General features: G+C 35.9%; 1 protein-coding gene across 1 annotated transcript in view; it reads left to right on the forward strand.

Moving 5' to 3' along the window:
• LOC120629208 overlaps nucleotides 1-17846 on the forward strand; it is a 104378-nt gene extending 86532 nt beyond the window's left edge. The window contains exons 3-8 of the mRNA XM_039898067.1: nucleotides 1796-1949; nucleotides 4918-5103; nucleotides 7437-7660; nucleotides 9294-9510; nucleotides 9802-10005; nucleotides 11288-17846. Coding sequence (XP_039754001.1) covers nucleotides 1796-1949; nucleotides 4918-5103; nucleotides 7437-7660; nucleotides 9294-9510; nucleotides 9802-10005; nucleotides 11288-11425 — 1123 coding nt within the window. The 3' untranslated portion in view covers nucleotides 11426-17846. The remainder of the gene's footprint in view (nucleotides 1-1795; nucleotides 1950-4917; nucleotides 5104-7436; nucleotides 7661-9293; nucleotides 9511-9801; nucleotides 10006-11287) is intronic.
• Nucleotides 17847-18365: the final 519 nt, after the last annotated feature.

Genomic DNA, 18365 nt, shown 5'->3' on the forward strand with positions numbered 1-18365 from the left:
TATAATATTAGTAAGGACAGTTTCACTGTTCGTGGGCGTAGATGTTACCCCTTATGTGCCAATAATGGCAACCACGCCCTTGAGACCGGAACACAGCAATGCTACTTGGTGACAGGCCGGCAGAAGTAAGCATTGAATATTATCTTACATAATTAGCTCCTACATACAGTCTAAGAATACAAACTTACATTGGTACATTATTGAAAAGAGGTACAGATAGAAGTTCTGTATTCTTAGACTGTAGAAACTGTATTCTGCATTTTGTCATTTTCTTCTTCGGTAATTCTTTCACCTTTAAGGCAATTATGCTTCGGAACAATCCTGCTGAAATCCGTGGAAGTAATTCCCTACCTATATTTAAGAGTCGTCTGAAGGACTACTGCCTCACTTGGAGTGATGGCATTTGAAGTTGTTGCTTTATTATTGCTTGTAAATAATGTATTACAATCTTCTTATATATATTATGTATATATTTATATATATTATGTTTATTTAACATTTATATATTTCTATGCATTTTTGTATTTATGTATATATTACAACACTCTTGGCACCATCCCGTTCTCTTGCTGTAGTCAAGTCCTGTCTACAAAGGTTGCCTGTAAGAGATTGCTTGCAGCAATAAGGCCGCCTTTGCATGTCTACATTGTTTACTGTATACACCTTACTGTTTCTTTTCCTGTGTGCAATAAAGTGTTTCTTCTTCTTGTTCTGTGTACACAAATTATACCTCTTTTTAATAATCTACCTATGATAGACGATTGAATTTGTATCGACTTTATGAATTTCATTTTTATTCCAACGGTGCGCGCCGTGTTGCGGCAAATAAGTAACCAACCGTTATTATTAACTTGGTGATTTGGCTTGCATTTTTAATTTTTAATCCATCAATAATGACTGACGCCTTTTGTAAATATTGCACTAACAATTTATTACTTTTTAATTCCCAATACACTTTTTGCTATTGGTTTATAGATTCATTAGATGGCTGTTCATCCATTAATTCATTTGACAGATGTTTGGCGCAGTGGGCAGCGACCCTGCATTGTGTGGTCAAGGCCGTGGGTTCGATTCCCACCACTGGATTTTTTTTGTGTTAGAAATAAATGTTTTTCAGTGTCTGGGTGTTTATCTGTATACTATAAGTATTTATGTGTATTATATTCATAAAAATATTCATCAGCTATCTTGGTACTCAAGCTTCGCTTAATTTGGGGCTCGATGGTGATGTGTGAATTGTCGTAGTATATTTATTTCATTTATTTACCATAAAGTGACTTCGCCTTTTATAACCATTGTCATAATAACTAGCCTATTATAGGCATAGGGCCTCTCTCTCATAGAAGTAAGAGTTTTCTTGCATAGACCCACCATGCTACTCCACTACGGGTTGATGGACTTTTACGTTTATTATAACAATATTCAGGACCAACAGCTTAACGCTGGTATCTATCTGTAAACTAATCTTGCAATTATATACCAACTGTCTGGTTAGTTAGCTATAGGTATTTGTAATATAAGGAGGATAACCTATCGAGTTATATGATGTTATGCAACGTGTTTCAGAATTACGAAATACTGCTGAAGAGTGTATAAGTATATTTCATAAGGAATCACCCTGTAAAATATTAAATCAAAAGAAGCATATTTTTTTGTGTATTTAAGTGTTTACTTGTGACAACCCTATTGAAAATAAAAGACCAACGCTTGCATAGTATGGTGGTTTAACCTGGTGTATCCAAATTAGTCTTGTCTTCCACTTATTGATACTAATGTATATATTTACTTGTTGCAGGTTTCGATTTTACGTCTATTCGGCGTACGTGGAACGGCGGACTGTAGCGGCCGTGCGGGTGATCGCAGCTACAAAAACGCGCGGCGCGGACCCCGTCATGTGTCGCTTGTGGATGGCGGATAACCGCACCATATCGCTCAAGGCGAGGGTTAAGGTGAGATTATATTCTTTTCTTATTAATAAGCTATTTTATTAAATCGCGGGACCCCCTGCGACTCCGCCTGGTATACTTAGTTATATGTTTCCCATATAAACTTTCTTTAGAGTTCTCCGATACTCTATGGGATTCACTTTGCTTTGGCCATGGCTAGTTGCCATCCTACTGACAAAGTTCTTAAAAGTTATTAAGCCTTCCGGAATGATGCCGCATTAAATCCAATTAGGTGTATGGTTTTAAAATAGCGAGTATATCCCTCACAGGCTAGCCTTAGCCCGTTACAATCTTACTCTGCATCATAATTTAACACCAGGAAAGATTGCAGTCGAGGGCTAACTTGTACAAAATCGCATATCCACGTAGTAGGGGGTCTAATAACCACTCACCACTACAGCACCTTGGGACCCTAACGTCTATTTGCCCTCCTAATATGTTTCCATAACCAGTTTAGCTAAGCAACTCGTTCAGTTTTTACGGTAATATTGTTACCCTACAGATCTCATTTCTGAATAATTTATCTGAATATCTCTCTCCATGGCCCGCTGAGTGAAACTTTCAGACAAGACACTCACATTTTATACATAGATACAGACTAGTCAATTTAGTGTTTATTATGTAGATTTATACTAACTTACAAGATAGTAAATTTATACTCTTGGTTAAGGCATCTCTCAAAAGGAATATCAAACTCGAGTCCTCGCTAAGTATCTCCATAGGTATACCAAAGCTATGTTGAAGTTGCAAATTACTTTGACTATCTTGAGCTGCGGCTTAAAGTTGCCGGCTAAAGCTAAACTAGTTAATAAATTCAGCCGTGAGCGGATGATAGTAATAGCTTTCCTGTACAAACTGATTTAATATTAAAATATCCGTTTCAGCTTTGATAGACTAAAATAACCGAAGCGTTTATAAATTCTAGCCATATGGTTTTGATCTGCGCTAGAAATTATATTATGTTCTTTGCGCACCCATTTAGTGTTCTCCTATGAGATACGAGTAGGACATTTATAGGTTAAAATTGGGGTTCCAAGGTAATGAAATAACTACCCGGCAGTGCGGATAGTCCTAAAGGTTGTTGGAAAGACATTAAAATAACATCAATTAGCCAGTTGAAGGCACAGGACCGTGGAATTTGGCTTTTCGTAAAAATACCATTGTCTGGCTGTGGACGTCGATCGGCTGTGATGGTATTTTCCGAGTAAAGGATAAAGGTCACACGGAAAAAAATAAGAAAAAAAATATTTGTAAGCCAAAGGGAAAGTAAACGATCGATCTAGTTTTTACATTTTCTTTGTATCTAGGTTCATGTCCGTCGCGCATTGAAGCAAACGCACGTTTGATGATTTTTGTGGCCTAGAATTTTGCACCTGTTCTTATAATAATACGAGACTGTCAAATGTCATATTTTTTTATTCCACAACACCTTCACTGAAATCTCACCTGGTAGATATATAAAGTATTTTGTAATTTCAAACTATCAGTTACTCAGTTTCGTGTTTTCAATAGCTAAATCGATAATCTTTAACTATTGAAGAAGGACTTACTAAAGTTGACGTTAAGGGCAAATTTGAGCCATCTGCTTAAATTTGCCTTTAACATCAACTAGTGGCACTCGGCGACCGTTTTTGTGGGAATAACTTTTTTTAAACCATTAATTTCTGCAAAAATAAGATATTTTTAGGAAATAATAGATACTTCTACATAGGCAGCATCATAGGCTAGTTTTTCAAAATTTGTCATCATCCCGTTCTCATTGTTTATAAGGCCTAAGACTATGTCAGCCATCGATATTGCTACTCTGTTGTTCTACAACTTATGAACCTAAGACCATGTATCGTTTTGGGTTACCCAGAAGTTGGGGAAGACAAGATAGTACCGGCCTACCTTTTAGAAGGTACTAAAAGCAACTTTTTTAAGCAATGCAGAATTAACACAATTATTTTTCTACAAAAGAGCCCCAAGTCTGTTATTACTTCTCTCAGTGGTGGATCAATGACATCAATGACATGTAAATGAAAAAGAAAACTTTTAGTATTATTATGTGCCGCAAACAAAGGCATTTGTATGCGAAAGCAGTGCAAACTCTTTTCTATGTATAATGAATTGTGAAATAACATCTAAAATTGAAAGAACCCCGACAGCGCTAGACACGCTCATTTGATATTATCAATTCCACTATATTGAAAGGGATTATTCCTCATTCCATTTCCATATAGGTAGACTTTATTCACCATTAAAAAAAATGTGTGTGTGTGTGTGTCTCACGAACATACTCACACACACACGAACACGTACGTCCACACATGCCTACACACACACACACACACACTCACACCCACGACCACGTACGCCACACTTGCACACACACGCACACACATACTTACCTACTATACAAACCCAAACAAACACACACACACTCATACACACACGAACACGTTCGTCCACACTTATACACATACACGCACTCACATACACACGAACACGCACACACATACACACACGCACACACACATACACACACGTTCGTCAACACTTACACACATACACCCACACACATACACACGAACACATACACGCACACACACATACTAATACACAAACACACACACACGCACATACACACATCAACCACTATCACACATATACACACACAGGCACACGTTTCACACGCAAAAACACACACATCGTTTTGCGCGTGGCGTTTAAAAGCCGAGCTAGTATCAAATAGGTAATACAAAACTGCAATACAATATATAATAAAATAAAAGCCAAATATAAAGTAGGGCAATAAAATAGGCAAAATTATTCAAACCCCTTTTCTAATATTCTATACCTACGAGCCCGGAGTTAAGATATTTTTGTTGTGGCTTAGAAAGCAAGTAAAGCGCTTATACATTTCGGAAAAATTATATTTCTCGACCGGTGATACTTTCATGATAACAATGATGATGATCAATTTTTTCAGCCTATCCGTGAAAACTGGAACCTGAAATACAGCGCAACATACGTGCTATGCCTACTAAGGGACTCCGGAGTGAAGCCACAGGACACTGTCGGCGCTTCTATATCGATTGTCGCGAGCACAGCACCGAACCGACCGCCCACCAACCTGCTCACGATACGAGACACTGAACCCAAGAATGGCATTGAGGTAAAACCCATTTTTCCACTGAAAAGTCTAATTTTAATAGCTTTTTGTTACAGAGCTCATTCAGGGAAGTTATATCGCCATGCTTATTTCCAGTAACGCAATAATGGAAGAAACCCTACTTAATATAATACATGCGAAAGTTTGTATGGATGGATGGATGTTTGTTACTCTTTCACGCATAAAATAAAAATAAATAAATACAGTACAGTAGACACACAATAGTAATAGTAATAGCAGATTTCCGCTACAGTAAATACATGATACATAATACGAACTACAAATATACTAACTACTCAACTAATTTGACTGAATTTTAGAATTCCGATAGATTGTACTCTAGATTAACACAAAGGTTGCTTTTTATCCCGGGAATATGTAAATGATAATGCTATCTAATATGGTACGCGGGCTAACCCGTTATACCTTACCTTATCACTTTCCACGTTTACGTAACTAAACGCTGAACTGCTTGGCGACACGTCGTTGTTAACTGGTAACTAGCCACGACCGTAGCCTCCCAAATTGGTACCTATAATTCATTTGACATGCCGTAAAAGATATTATTATGTTTAAAATCAACGTTTCTAAAGTGTAGACCACGGTTTATATGCTTTCTGCTACTTAACTTGAGTACCTTCAGGCTTAAAGGTCAGAGAAAATAGGCCTTTTCTAGTGAAACGCGCTCCGTTCTAGATCTCATCTTTGCTATCCATCTGCCGAAATATTCGTAAAAAAAAGACTTACGGTTTTATTTATTTACTACTAATGCTTAACATCACTACAATGGCTGCTGATGCTAAGCTGATTGTCGTGTTTCTGTGTTAAGTGTTGCTGTACTGTTTAAAAGCCATAGTTTTCAACTAACAATCCGAGAGGCTATACGCTTGGTCATTCAATTATTACAAAAACAAAAAAAGACAATAGCGATGTAACTATAGCCATCGTCGCTGAAAACTGGAGCACTAACATTAATTTACCTATTGCTTATTAACAATAGAAAATTTTATACTTAGTCGTTCATTGTCATTCGGCGGCCAATTCGGCTCAGTGGGCAGCGACTCTGCTATACTCAGATAGCCAAGCCGTGGGTTCGATTCCCACAACTGGAAAACGTTTCTGTGATTCATAAATGATTTTCAGTGTCTGGGTGTTTATCTGTATTTTATAAGTATTTATGTATATTATTCATAAAAATATTAATCAGTGGTCTCAGTACCCATAACACAACCTGAGGTTACTTTGGGGCTAGATGGCAATGTCTGTATTGTCGTAGTATATTTATAAAAAAAAATCTACATCTCTAAGTAACATATGAGTGATATATATTGCCTGTGTGTCACAAAGCGCGATAATTACTGTAATTACTGCACAACTTAAAGGTCGTTCATCATGTCAAAGAATATTTAAAAACGTTAAACGAGCACTAAGCGCTGAGGGCTAGTACAGATTTGACGTATTTTTCACACGTATAAATGAATAGTATGCACCTCTATGGCCCATGAACATTATTAAAGTAAAAAAACGTGTGTGTACTTATGTACACGCGTTAGAAGTTATACTTCTTTGGCGTAAAAAGATAAAAATCTTTTCAAAATTTTTATCTTTCGCCTTATTCTAAGTTGGTAGAAAAAAACAAGTGTAGTTTTTTCTACAATAGAAAAAAAGTATTGTTTGAATTGTTGAAAGTCAACTGTCAAACCTTGTTTAGAAAAACTAAACTGTTGACTATAGCTAACTTCATGGTGTCGGTTTTTTGTGATGGCGTGCACGCGCTTTGTAAAAATTTACTCTCACCATTTTTCACTAACGCGTCAAAAGAAGTATAACTTCAAAAATCTGTGTTGCGTGAAAAAAATTCAAACCAATAAACACACCGTCTCATATGAAGTCACGCGGTAGCGTGTCAAGACAAGTCGAGCCAAGAAAAAGGAACTGTCGACGCAGCGGCATTGTCTTACCAACATAAGTTGAACCATAGGAGCCACTTTTAAAACCATCCATAAAAAGCTGGAGCTTCAAGGTCTCTTTACATAAATAACGCATAGGTTGAGCTACTTGCGCTTTTGTTTTTTTACTGTCTATTTCACAATGTGAGCAGTACAAATATTGTTTAATGCCTAACGTTCAAGAGAATGTAGATATTAGTACAAAAATGAAAACTATACAGTCAAAACGCAGCCCACTGGAAAGCATATTGCACATCACTTTCATATTGATATAATACTAAATAATTATTTTGTTCCATAAATTAATGATATCCCATTATGCCAGCAGTGCTGGTGTTTTAAACTGTATATACTTCTCTGTTTATTCATATTTTTTTCTGCTTCCAGGAAACGCTGCACGTATGCGTGAAACCATTTCACTTTTCATACTCGCGAGATGAATGGCTTATAGAATGGTTTGAGCTGAACCGACTCCTCGGCGCCAGTCACTTCTACATGTACAACGAGTCGCTGAGCGTACAAGTGGCTTGCTTATTGGAGCATTATAGGAAACAGGGTCTGGTTACGTTGCTGCCGTGGAAACTACCCATCGTTACTAAAGTGGAAATCAGGTGAGGGTTGAGGGTTCTAGAGAGTCAACGTGCTCAATTTATGAATTTTTTAAACGTCCCTGTCTCATGAGGCTTACTAGATTCGCTTAAAAAAGTTTAATTTTGATATTTTTGACACGATAGTAACATGTTAAATCGATTTTGTTGACGCTCTCGTTTCAGAATTATAATCCTTATTTTTGGGACGTCATGTTTAATTGCCATTTTAAAAATATTACTTTTCAAAAGATCGACGAGGTAGTAAGATTTTGAATTTTTTTAAATTTTAATCTTAAAGCATTATTTTTGTGTAATTTTTGAAATTCAAATCAACATCAGTAGCCCATAACAGTGCACTGCTGGACTTAAGGCTTCTTCTTTTGAGGGTTTGCTAAGAATCACAACGCTGTGCAGATGTGATGGTGATTGCATTTGGCGTTACACAGAGGACGCTGTCCGTTATAGTTCCTTTTCTGCAGTTCTCCTTTATATTTCCTTAGTCGCCTTGTACACCGCGAGAAGAGTGACGTTGGTGACAACTGTATCCTGGTGTGCCGTCACATTGTCACAACTGATAGCTGATATTGTGGACGTGGAATTAAATCTCAAGATACCAACTGCGTAATTCATAATTGATACCTAAATAATTGTTTGTGCCGCCATCTAGTATGTAACATTAAACTTCATACAATCACGTTGGTTCTCAGTACAGCAACAGGAATTTCAATTTTGTTTTGTACAGCGCCATCTGGGAACTGAATAGCAATACGTGCATATCCTTACTTTTTCGTATCTTGCACGATTTGCATCAAATTGTTCCAGTTATTGACACTTAGTGATAGAATAACCATTTTGATTTTTTCAAAGCCTTATTTATACCGAGTAGGTTTAGAAACGCTCTGTTTAGAAAAACCTGGTTTGAGAAACGCTTTAAAGAATTCCAAATGTAATTTTGGATTCATTTATTTATTTATACTCTTTATTTGCACACGAATAAAAATACAGAAGAAGAATAAAAAAATACACAGACAGAAGCAGTATACAAAAGGAGGCCTTCTCGCTTCGTAGCGATTTCTTCCAGGCAACCTTAGGATACCCGTATTAGGATTGATTTCTTGTGTGCGGGACCGTTTTAATGAATTTTTTGGTATACTTTTGGGTGGCACCCTGGATGGTTTAGATTCACAAATTAGCCCGACAGATGGCGCTGGGGTCCGCTAGTATTCATATAAATATTTAAAATAACATTGACTTAGGCATTGCCTTCGTAGTTTGTGAAAACGGGCAATATAGTAGTAGGTAAGTTTGTTATAATGAATACTGTAATACTCTGGGACATATAACTAGGAATAAACACTCCATGAAACGACTCGATGTCAAGGGGAAAGTGGAAGGTAAACGGTCACGCGGTGCGAGCTGCAACACAAACCTCCATAGTCCAATGTTCCCGAAACGCTGAAGACTGTAACAAGTGAAGGCGCGTCGCGGGGGCTGCTGTTCCAAAGAAAATGTATCATCGTCAACCACGACGATACATTTCGAGTATTTAATACATGTGGGTAGTTACAAAAGGGGTACCGAGAGGGGCAAAGCATTCCATTGAGGAGTACATTTAATTTAACCGTGTTTGTAACCCTTAGCTATCTCCTTTCAGGACAGAGGGACAGTTCGCAGCGTTTAACGACTGCCTGTACCGGTCTATGGCCACAGCGGGCTGGCTTCTAGTTATAGACGTTGACGAGATCATCTTACCGCGGCGCGAACGGACCTTGACAGCATTACTGACGTCTATGAGAGCTTCTTATAACCCACAATCGAAGGCGCCATCCGCTTTTCTGTTCAGAAACGCCTTCTTTTACTTACGATGGGAGGTAGGTTAATAACATTTTAACCCATAGCGAAATCGATAGTTAAAAGTTATCTCTGGGCATATAACCTCGAGGATAAAAGTCCTAAAAAAAGTTTTATCTCTTGATTTTGGTCTAGTGGTTGGCACGCTGGACTATGGATCCCGTGCTCCTTGGTTCAATTCCTTGGCCGGTAATATTTTTTTTTAGTTAAACAATTTCTGTAAATTCTTCTTTATTCCGAGGACTCTTGATTTATTATATTACTGAGGATTGAAGGAGGTTTATTAATTTCTATTATTCAATTAATTACAGGATGACCCAGAAGCCCCGGCGCCATTAGTAACATCACGTAAAACTAGAAGATGGGCGGCGCCGCACGCTCTGAAGAATCGCAGCAAATACGCGTTGCGACCGCGGGAAGCTGTCGAGCTCGGGAACCACTTTGTATGGGAATTGGCGCCCGGGGCCACCTCGATAGGCGTTCCCACTGATAGGGCGCTGTTACATCACTATAGGGTAAGATTTTATGTTATAGCATTTTAAAGATTCAAAGCAAATTCGGAAATTGGCCCCCAGGGCACCTCGATAAGTGTTTCTACCGATAGGACGTTGTTACATCACTATGGTGTTAGTATGTTTTATACAATTATAAAGACAGTGCTAAGAATGTGGAGGTTGGTAGCCATTTTGTTTGCGAACTGATGCCCGTGGCGATATGCCCGATAGAATGCTGTTAAAGCACGATAGGGTAAGATGTAATGTTATTTTGAAGATTAAAGATAGGTAGGTATAAAAATAGTAGAAAATTCGAGTTGCGACCGCGGTAAGTTGTGGAGCTTGGAAACCACTTTGTATGGGAACTGGCATCCGGGGTCACCACCGATAGGGTGCTGTTACTTCACTACAGGGTAAGTTTTCCTATCACACCATGTTAAAGATTAGTTCTTAAAAATCACAGCAAATATGTTGCGACCGCCGGAAGCTGTGGAGCTCGGGAACCAATGTGTATGGGAACTGGCGCTCAGGGCCACCTAGATAGGTGTTCCCGCCGATAGATTGGATAAGTTTTCTATTACACCATGTTTAAGGATTAGTTCTAAAAGTCACAGCCAATATGTTGCGATCGCCGGAAGCTGTGGTGCTTGGGAACCAATGGGTATGGGAACTGACGCCCGGGGCCACCTCGATAGCCGTAATCGCCGAAAGGGCACTGTTACATCACTATAGGATAAGCACTTTTGTTACCATTTAAAAGATAGCTCAGGAATCATTTTTTTTGGGAACTGTTTGGGGCCACCTCGATGAGCGTTCCTATCAATTGGGCGTTGTTATATCACTACAGGGTAAGTTTTATGGCTATACCATTAAAAAAATGGTTCGAAGAATCGCAGCAAATATGTGTTGCGAACGCGGTTAGTTCTGGAAGTCGGTAAACACTTTGCGAGGAGGTGGAAACTGACACCCGTGGCTAACTTGATAAGCATTCCCCAGTCGAAAGGTTGCCGTTTCATACCAATTATATTCATTTATTACTTTCATGTATAGCACACAATACTGTACACATTATCAAGTAGAGTAGTGTGGGTCAGTGTGGCTAAATAGAAGCCTAAAAGAATTTCAATTTACAATTTTAATGCTCGACAAGAATATTATACTATAATAATTAAATTTCAGCTTGTTTATCTTTAAAATGTCAGAGCTTTTCAGTCAAGATTATTGACTGAGCTTTCCAATTTCTATTTGTAAAAAATTCGTGATCGATAAAATCTGTCTATCTTTTATCTTTGGTTGATTGCAGATCGCGTGCGAATATGGCGGAATGCAATGCCTCACCGTGCCATCGACTGTTGACCGCACTGCGCATAGATGGGCCGACGAGCTGATGCAGAGAGTTACATCTGAGAAGGAACAGTTAGCCAGAGTGTGCCCCGCATAAGTCCCTGATCCAAAAGAATTGTGTGTTCCACTATGCCAGTTACTTCGCGTCACGATCTGGAATAGCGCATTGCTTACGTGTATCGTGTTATTCCGAAAATTTATCTGTGAACAAATAGAAAATAATTTGTTATATTATAAATGCGAAAGTGGGCTTGTTTGTTTGTTTGTCCTTACTTAACGCCCTAAGCACGCAAACGACTTGGTTTTATGCATAGGCTTAGTTAAAAGGACGGAAAATAACATAGGCTACTTTTTATCCCATACCAAAACCGTAATAAACGCGGAAGAAGATCGCGGGCAACAGTTATATTTGTGATATCTCTTAAGTCTCCTTTTTGTCACGACCTTTCATGCTATCTCATTCGCACTATATTCGCACGCCGTATATTGTGATAGAAAGAGGTAGCGCGACATCGGGTGCCATCTTTAATTGCACGGGTTATATGAAATTGCCAAATCATTTAAATGAATTACCAGGCTATCATAAGTGAATAGAATAACTGTTCAATAGTTCAATGTTGCCAGTTTGCTTTCTATCAATTAATGTGAAATAATTGTCTTACAAGCACGGCTAGAATAGGCAGGAGACAAAAAATATATCCAAAGATTATAAGGAATAAAATTAACGTGTCCACCTGCCAAAGCAGAACAATACGAAAACGGAGAAGTTTACCCCCGTTTCATATTACACCAATCTTATTTTGATATTATTTCCATTCGTTCGCCCATGCACATTTTGTCTTTTTCCCGTGAAAAAATGTTTCCTGCTTTTTACGTTTGTTTAACAGATAAAACCATTATGAAAACATTTACTTAAGAAATACCATTAAAATAACATACAACATAGATAAACCGATACAATGCCCCAATATCATACCATTAAATCTTAGAGGACCACTGAACTCAACATATAAATTTTATAAAACTAAATAAGTACATTACAATCAAGTTAGGTAACTATGCTTTTGTAATAATATCCACTTTGAGAGTCAATAGAAAATGGCATAGTTTCGTATTTTTAGTAAATACATTGTAACCAACGTCTTAATAATTATTACCCTTTGTTACCATTAACTGTCTGTTCTTATGATACCTGAAATCCATAGAATACAGAAGTTTATATCATTTCATTACCAAACTATTATCGGCCTTTTACTTGGCACGGGTCTCCTCCTAGAATTAAAACGACGTCTATAGTCCTTCTAATTCTAGGAACACCACGCTGGCAAAGTGCGGATTAGCGAACTTCACACGCTTCTGAGAACATATTGGAGAACTCTCAGACATATCTTAGAAAAGTGACAAGTGCGTGCCAATAATTTTAACAGACTGAAAACAGACAGAAGTGTTAAGAGCTGAAATTTATATCCCATTTGAAGCGTCAAATTTGGCATACGTCTATCTCTGGAATCTAATATTATAGCGTTTTTAGTCATTCAAATTTTAGTATCTTGGATACAGCCTCACAAGTCATAGCACCAAAATATCGTCAATCACTAGGCAGGAGAAAACAATCTTATCCCCAGTTTATATCTACTAGCAAGGGATAAAATTTACATGTCTGCCTGCCGTAGCACGGCAAAAGAGAAAAGGAGAAGTTTACTACAGTACGATAGTACACATGTTATTTGGATATTATATCGGGACTGTACCCATATGCTTGGAGAGTAGATAAAACGATGGGAGATGAAAAACATTTTGTTCTTTCCCAGACAGACAGAAAAAGAACGGCTAGCATGCTGGCTAGGCGCAAGAAATAACAGAAACCAGTGCATTTACTTCAAGTCAAATTATCCAATAAAATCCCATTTTCCATTGGCTGTCAAAGTTAATTCACAAGTAAAGTTACCAACTTAACTCTTATATAAAAATACTTTGTAAAAATATAAATTAAGGTTCGGGTTTAAATATTCGGTTACTGTTACTTAGATTGCTCAAATAATTTGACATAATCAGTATTATTATAACTCGCATTACATGGTGTCAGTAATACACTTTTAAATATTGCATTTTAAATTTAATGCGAAATTAATAATCAATTTCGAGAGGGCAGATTTAATTTAATAGTGCCTACCCAACCCTGACTTCAAGAGAAGAAAAAGGATAGTTCTAACAAATTTTAAGAAGTAAAGCTTTTTGTGACGGAGCTACGCCATATAACCGCCAAGTACCGCCATACGTATTCTTGCCGCAAAGCAGCGTTGCTGTCGCCAAGCAGCTTGGTTGTGTTCCGGTATGAAGAGCGTGGTAAGCGGTGTATGTACACTTATGGACAAAGGCATCTGTCATCTGAGGTTTTTGGATTTGATTGATTATTAATTTCTGGCGAAAGCCAACATGTTCGTCTCGGTGTCCAGTATGTAAGTTACAATACTGGGAAACAGTATTGTCAGTAGATGGCGCTCGTTCGATTCCATACAAATGATAGTCAACTTTCACGATCTCACACCAGCAGTGGCGCGCATAGAGGGTATGCACAGGGTATGCAGATGCTATAGAATGAAGAAAATCTCTAATACGAGTTATAAGAAACTTAAAGATAGGCATTATAAGAGCTTTAAAAAGCCTACCCTTGGGTATGCAGATATATACCGGGTATATATCTGCATACCCGGTGCATACCCTCTATGAACGCCACTGCACACCAGGCGTTCATGGCAGAACCCGTCTAAAGCGTCTTTAAAAATTACACCAATCTAATTTGTCATGTTTAAGAATGTGTAGCAAAGTAATTTGAAAGTTTATTACTGATACGAAATAATTTAAAACAAATATATTTTATTAAATCTCGTTTAAAGCTAACTTGAATAAGATTAAATTATAAAAGTATTAGATAAAACTAACGGCCAAAATGAATAAAGCCCTGATAATAATTTAAACGTTAGAATTTTTACGATTTTGAATTTTTTGAGAATTGGCTGCGTTTTGTATGAGACTCTAACACGCATTAAGTACGCGAATATAACTTTTGAAATAAGAATTTGAAAAAATTAAATGTACCGAGATAATGGTGGAGTGATGGTGAATACATAAGACCAGAACGTTGGTCAATTTATAAATATGAAATCAGAATAATATAACCTAATTTGATTAATAAGTAGGATATATTTTTAATAAGAGAGAAATGGCCTGATGCACTAACAATCAATCAAGATACAAACCTTTACAACAAATCAAAATGCAATGTTGTTATGAAAAACCTCAACCTTATTTCTCTTGTTGATGGCCAAAATAATGGAATTTTTTCTAAAGGATACATAGGTACCGTAATAATCCTAACTAATATTATAAATACGAAATGTTATTGTTTGTTTGTTATTCCTTTACGCCCTAACTAAGCCACCAATCAACTTGATTTTTGGCAGTTGAAAGGTCGAAGAGTAGTCTCTATAAAAGGAAAACAAACGAAGAGAACCGGTGAAAACCAAATGGGGTTTTGAAAAAAAACCGTGATAAACGCGGACGAAGACTGCGTGCTAGTAATTTTAATAATCCAAAAAAAAGTTGAAATGTTGAAAGTTAAATTCTGTTTCGCAGATCGTGATAAATATGATTTGAGTGTCGATAGGTTTTTTTTTGCTTACATTAATTGACAATGGCGCTAAATTATCCACCATGATATTTGACATATAACTTACTTAACATTAAATATATCGCTCGTCGATAATAATTGATTAATAACAGTCTTTGATCTTAGTGTTGTCATTCGTCGAAAATGCCCATGTTTTGAAGCTTATTTTGATTTTGCAAGTTAAAAAACAAACCAATTTTTTCGATGTAACTTTGTATGGGACTATAGGTACATGTTTTATGGGACATATCTATTACATTATTGATTGGAGGTTACAAGGCTTGAAATCCAGTCAATTTATCAGAACGGTTAGGGTAAAATTTGAAATTATTTTAGTAGTAGCTATAATTTCAAAAATCCGCTGTATTCTATTTATAATTGAAAACAGCATAAGGAAATGAAATTCATTATTTGTTTTGTGTGTAATCGTTGTCTGCGTTGTTTGATCTCAAGGTTAGCAGCGCGGCAAGATACGAGCGAGCGTGTATTATTTTCCTATTTTCTTTAACCCCTTGTATACGTGAAACAAGCCGAATAAATACCGGTCTTACACACGTTCAGAAATAAATTTGCTTGAAATTAGGGAAGCCTTTTAACCACATTACAAATTATATATATATATTAAAAAATATTAAAAAATTAAAAAATATCTATTCTAAGCCGGTTTCAAGACCTAAAAAGGGAACCTAAACAACGTAAACCATGAAAATTATACCACCGTCTCTTCATAATAAATTAATAATCTAACTATTTATCACGCTATACAGGTAGCGCGTCAAGTTATGAATGATGGACACTAGCTTTAAGTGTCTGGAAATATCTGCCAAAATCCTATCAGCCAAGCGCCAAACAATGTATTTACCCTCAGATCAAATAAAATACTATTGAACTGTTTAAGGTGTATGCTGCTAATAATATTGTTTGGTAGAGTATTGTAAGAAACAAAAATGATAATCAACGTTTTAGGTACACTGTATATACAATACATTTTATGCTGTTCAATGTAAATACCAAATAAATAACCTATGTCGCAATATTTAGTTTTTTTAGGGACCTTTTTAGGTAACCTACCTGACATCCCATCGTTACACACTTTATTGAACTTAAGTACAATTAACTTAAGGTAAATCATATTTATATATTGATCTTTAACTAAACTTGAAATTTATTGCGTTTCAAAGACTTATAAGTAGATGTTTTAAATGTCATACAATAAAAGTAATGATATTTAAGTAAGACAATACAAACAAATGCAACTTAATCTTTAAAATGGCCTCAAAAGTACAAGTGAAGGTAAAAAAATGAAAGATTGCGTTCAATCAATATTTCGATGAAATTATTGAATGTTTGTAACAAAAAAAAACTGTTTGCTAAACTTTAAACTGTCAGCTGTCGTGTTTACAAGTACAATATAGGATTAAATAAATAAAGTAATAATAATAATTTACGAGCAAAATGTTTAGAAGCCTATGAAAACAATATATAAGTAAGAAAGTAGAATAATATCATTATTTAATTTTAAAATATGAAAATGTAAATTGATTGATCGAAATTATTCTGCCAGACTTTTACTTTACAATTTCTGCCATTTTTTTTATATAATCTGTGAAAAGTTCAGTTGAGTTTAATTTTTGAGAAACAGGTAATATGAGAAATAAGCACCAATATAAATCTACCTTTATCCCACACAAATTAGAACTTTCTGACTGTAATAAGTGTTTGTTTCTTTGTAACTTGGTGGATATAACTATATTATATTCAATAACTATGTTATATCCACCAAGTTGGTAAGTAGAATACCTAATCGTCGTTCTACTTTATTCAATAACGTATAAATGTAAATATATTTAAAATGAAGTGTTCATTTACTTCTTAAATGTAAGCTGTTTGAATCTCAGATGTTTTTCCTGACCAGTTGAAAGAGGTAAAAAGTTAGAAGTTGTTAGTAAGTTATTTTATATTATTTTTATAAGCTTTTCAGACTAAAAATTTTCGCGATAATAAAAGAGTGTCGTAACTAAATACGTAAACTTCTGATGTAGCTAAATGATAATAAATAAATAAGTATAAACCTAAAAACAAGTCAGCTTAAGCTGCGCAAGAGTTAATTAACTCAATTGAAAATAATTACTGATAAAATATTGTTTCGATATGTATATACTTCGATACTAATTTGTTTATGAGTGGCTATAAAAATATCATTAATATTCATTTCATTTATGAAGTTTAGCTATGTAATATTATTTTGAACAATTTACTTAAAGACATGTATTTTAAGAGCTAAACTATGTTTGGCAAATAAGCTTAAGAGTTTAAGGCATTTACAGAGACGTAAACGGCATTAAATATCTCGGAAATTAGGATTTTAAGTTCCTTTTAAAATAAATGTATCATTTATTATCGCAATATGTATAAATATTGTATATTATTATGTAATTAATTCCTAGTTATGCTGTGAGTGTCTCGACTCTCGAGTATTAGAAGTAATCCGTCGGGGCATTGTGTATATTTTTTTTTATATTTCTAATGTCTATAGGCATTTTAGGCCATCTTTTATTGTATCCGTAATTATTATATTAAAAAAAAATTATAGCAACATAAATATTACTATATATTTTCTATAATAATATTTGAAAAGTATATGAAAATATGTATGAAAAAAAAAAGATGTTTATCGTTTCCGGCGGGTTCTTTTTGTCGATTTTAGTGGCAAAAGTATTTTGTGTCTATATTTTATCTGTGATGTCTATTTTAGAGACGATGGTTGTATTTGTTTTCGGAGAAAGGTTACTTGTTAATCGAATGTTTAAACTGGTCTTTTTGTAAAATAAAAAGATATTGACTTGAGTATTTTTTTTAATTAAAATTTCCCTTGCTCACGTGAGTCTTTATTTGACTTTTAATGCTTATGTATACCGGAGTAAAATAAGCTGTATTGCGACCTTTTCTTTCGGCCTCTTTTATATATTTATTTCGTAAGTACTTGACACTTAAATAAACACAGTATGCCAAACTGTGATACAGTTTGTCAGCAGTAGTTCTCGTGGACTTTTACACATGATGTATATAAATAACTATTTATTCCATACTTAACTTATTCAGGGCATTATCACTAGGTATATTGGAGCTACGACAGTTCCTTCCCGGAAGATTACGGGGCTTGAAGTGTGGTCACTCTGACAGCCCCATCGTATACTACACTGGATCTCACTGTGTAGCACAGAGGGGCAATTTCAAATTTCAAATTCAAATTCAAATTTGTTTTTCCATGTAGGCCTATCACAGGCACTTATTAAGCGTTCATTAATGCTAACTTAAACCTAAAGCTACGAGGGTTCCAAACGCGTTCTGGTCTGAGAAGCGCCCC

Source organism: Pararge aegeria, chromosome 14 (genome assembly GCF_905163445.1).
Source record: "Pararge aegeria chromosome 14, ilParAegt1.1, whole genome shotgun sequence".
Classification (NCBI taxonomy): domain Eukaryota; kingdom Metazoa; phylum Arthropoda; class Insecta; order Lepidoptera; family Nymphalidae; genus Pararge; species Pararge aegeria.